The sequence below is a fragment of the Cricetulus griseus genome, chromosome X, assembly GCF_003668045.3.
Source record: "Cricetulus griseus strain 17A/GY chromosome X, alternate assembly CriGri-PICRH-1.0, whole genome shotgun sequence".
Taxonomy (NCBI): Eukaryota; Metazoa; Chordata; class Mammalia; order Rodentia; family Cricetidae; genus Cricetulus; species Cricetulus griseus.
In genome coordinates, this window is record NC_048604.1 from 29,300,732 (window position 1) to 29,302,113 (window position 1,382).

The 1,382-nt window shown below is 49.1% G+C and overlaps 1 protein-coding gene across 1 annotated transcript; it reads left to right on the forward strand.

The window, feature by feature from the left end:
• The first annotated feature begins 247 nt into the window (after nt 1–247).
• On the forward strand, nt 248–1,158 carry LOC100766788 (rhox homeobox family member 2). Its single transcript, XM_027431933.1, has 3 exons — nt 248–329; nt 617–830; nt 1,083–1,158. The coding sequence occupies exons 1-3, from the start codon at nt 248–250 to the stop codon at nt 1,156–1,158; spliced, it is 372 nt and encodes a 123-aa protein (XP_027287734.1).
• The last annotated feature ends 224 nt before the right edge of the window (nt 1,159–1,382 follow it).

Here is a 1,382-nt window from a genome sequence, read left to right on the forward strand (position 1 = left end):
TGCGTGTCCTAGCCTGTCCAATCACCAGTGTAGTGTGTACCTGCAACTTGTCCAATCCCCAGCATCGAGCATGTCACCGCTGTCCAATCCCCAGCGCTGTGAACGTCACAGTCGGCACAATCCCCTTACGCTCATTTCATTCGACTCTCAAAGCTTGGAGCAGAACCGTTGGTGGTGGCACGGAGAGCAGCCGTCTAGCTGCCATCTCGCAGAGCAGGCCCCCTGAAAGTGCTCAGACACCTTTGAAATGGATCATCCCCCCAAGTTTGAGCACACAGACTCCAGCTACCAGAGCCTGGGAGTTGATGCTTCCTTGGAAGGAACCAAAGGTCAGTGCTTGGGCTACAATTGGAAAATTGGCGGGCTCCTCCCCAAACACAAGTTCTGTTGGGGACACAGATGGATAGAGTGGTACTGGGATGCCACCGACGCTGCTCCTTGGTGGCAGCCTTTAGATTCGGGGTATGGGACTGAACACCTTTATGTTTTTCTGTCTGTCTCTTGGTCTCTTGGCATCGTGATCTCTCTCTTATTCTGCTTTTCAGAAGCAAAGCTGCCTGTGATCAATGTTGGGGGAGGGGCGATGGGGTCATCAAATCTGGTTTTGGTTTTGTAGGTGTCGGTATGGGAGCACACGACACTAAGAACGAGGAGAACAAGGCCTATGGTGAACAGAACCAGAACCAGCCAGCCCTCAAGGCTGCAGCCATGATGCCTCAACTCCAGGATGATGCCGATCTCAATATGATCTGCCGTGCCTTCAGTGGGCTGCGACTTAGCGAGCTGGATCGTATCTTCCAGCGGACTCAGTTCCCCAACGTGTTTGTGAGGTATATCTCTTGCTTTAGGGGGCGGGGCTTCCTTCCCCGCTTTAGCGGGTGGGGCATCTTCCAGGGATGCCTTGGGCTTCTCCCAGCTTCCTTCCCTTCCCTCCATAGTCTGAAGCTGTAGGGCCCACTGGGTGGGATCAGTCTTCTTTGCCAAGCACTCAAGAAGCGGAGGTGGGAGGGCCACCACCAGTTTAACGTATTTCACTTTACCTGTAACAAAATCTTGAACATTTGCTATTTTATTCCCCTTAGGAAGGAGCTTGGAGTATCAGTGAATGTTGAAGCGGAAGCTGAGCCAGGTGAACCTGAGGATGAAGTGTCCGAGTAGTCAGGTTTAAAATCTGCAACAAGATTTTCACATTTTTCTCCGACCTACGCTTATATTAGTTGACTATCTGCCCCATGTTTGTGAAATTAGTCAAATTTGGGAGGAATTGGAAATGGAATAAGTAAACTTCATCATATTTCATTCCCTATCCAATATTTGTAAACTGAGTTTTTTTAAATTGCCATTTGGAGTAATAAAAAATGAAATACACATCAAATAGAAAT

Coding starts and splice junctions, on each gene's coding strand:
- LOC100766788 (XM_027431933.1), top strand. CDS start 248: ATGGATCATCCCCCCAAGTTTGAGCACACAGACTCCAGCTACCAGAGC. Junction 330..616: donor TTCCTTGGAAGGAACCAAAG/GTCAGTGCTTGG, acceptor TTGGTTTTGTAG/GTGTCGGTATGGGAGCACAC. Junction 831..1,082: donor TTCCCCAACGTGTTTGTGAG/GTATATCTCTTG, acceptor TATTCCCCTTAG/GAAGGAGCTTGGAGTATCAG.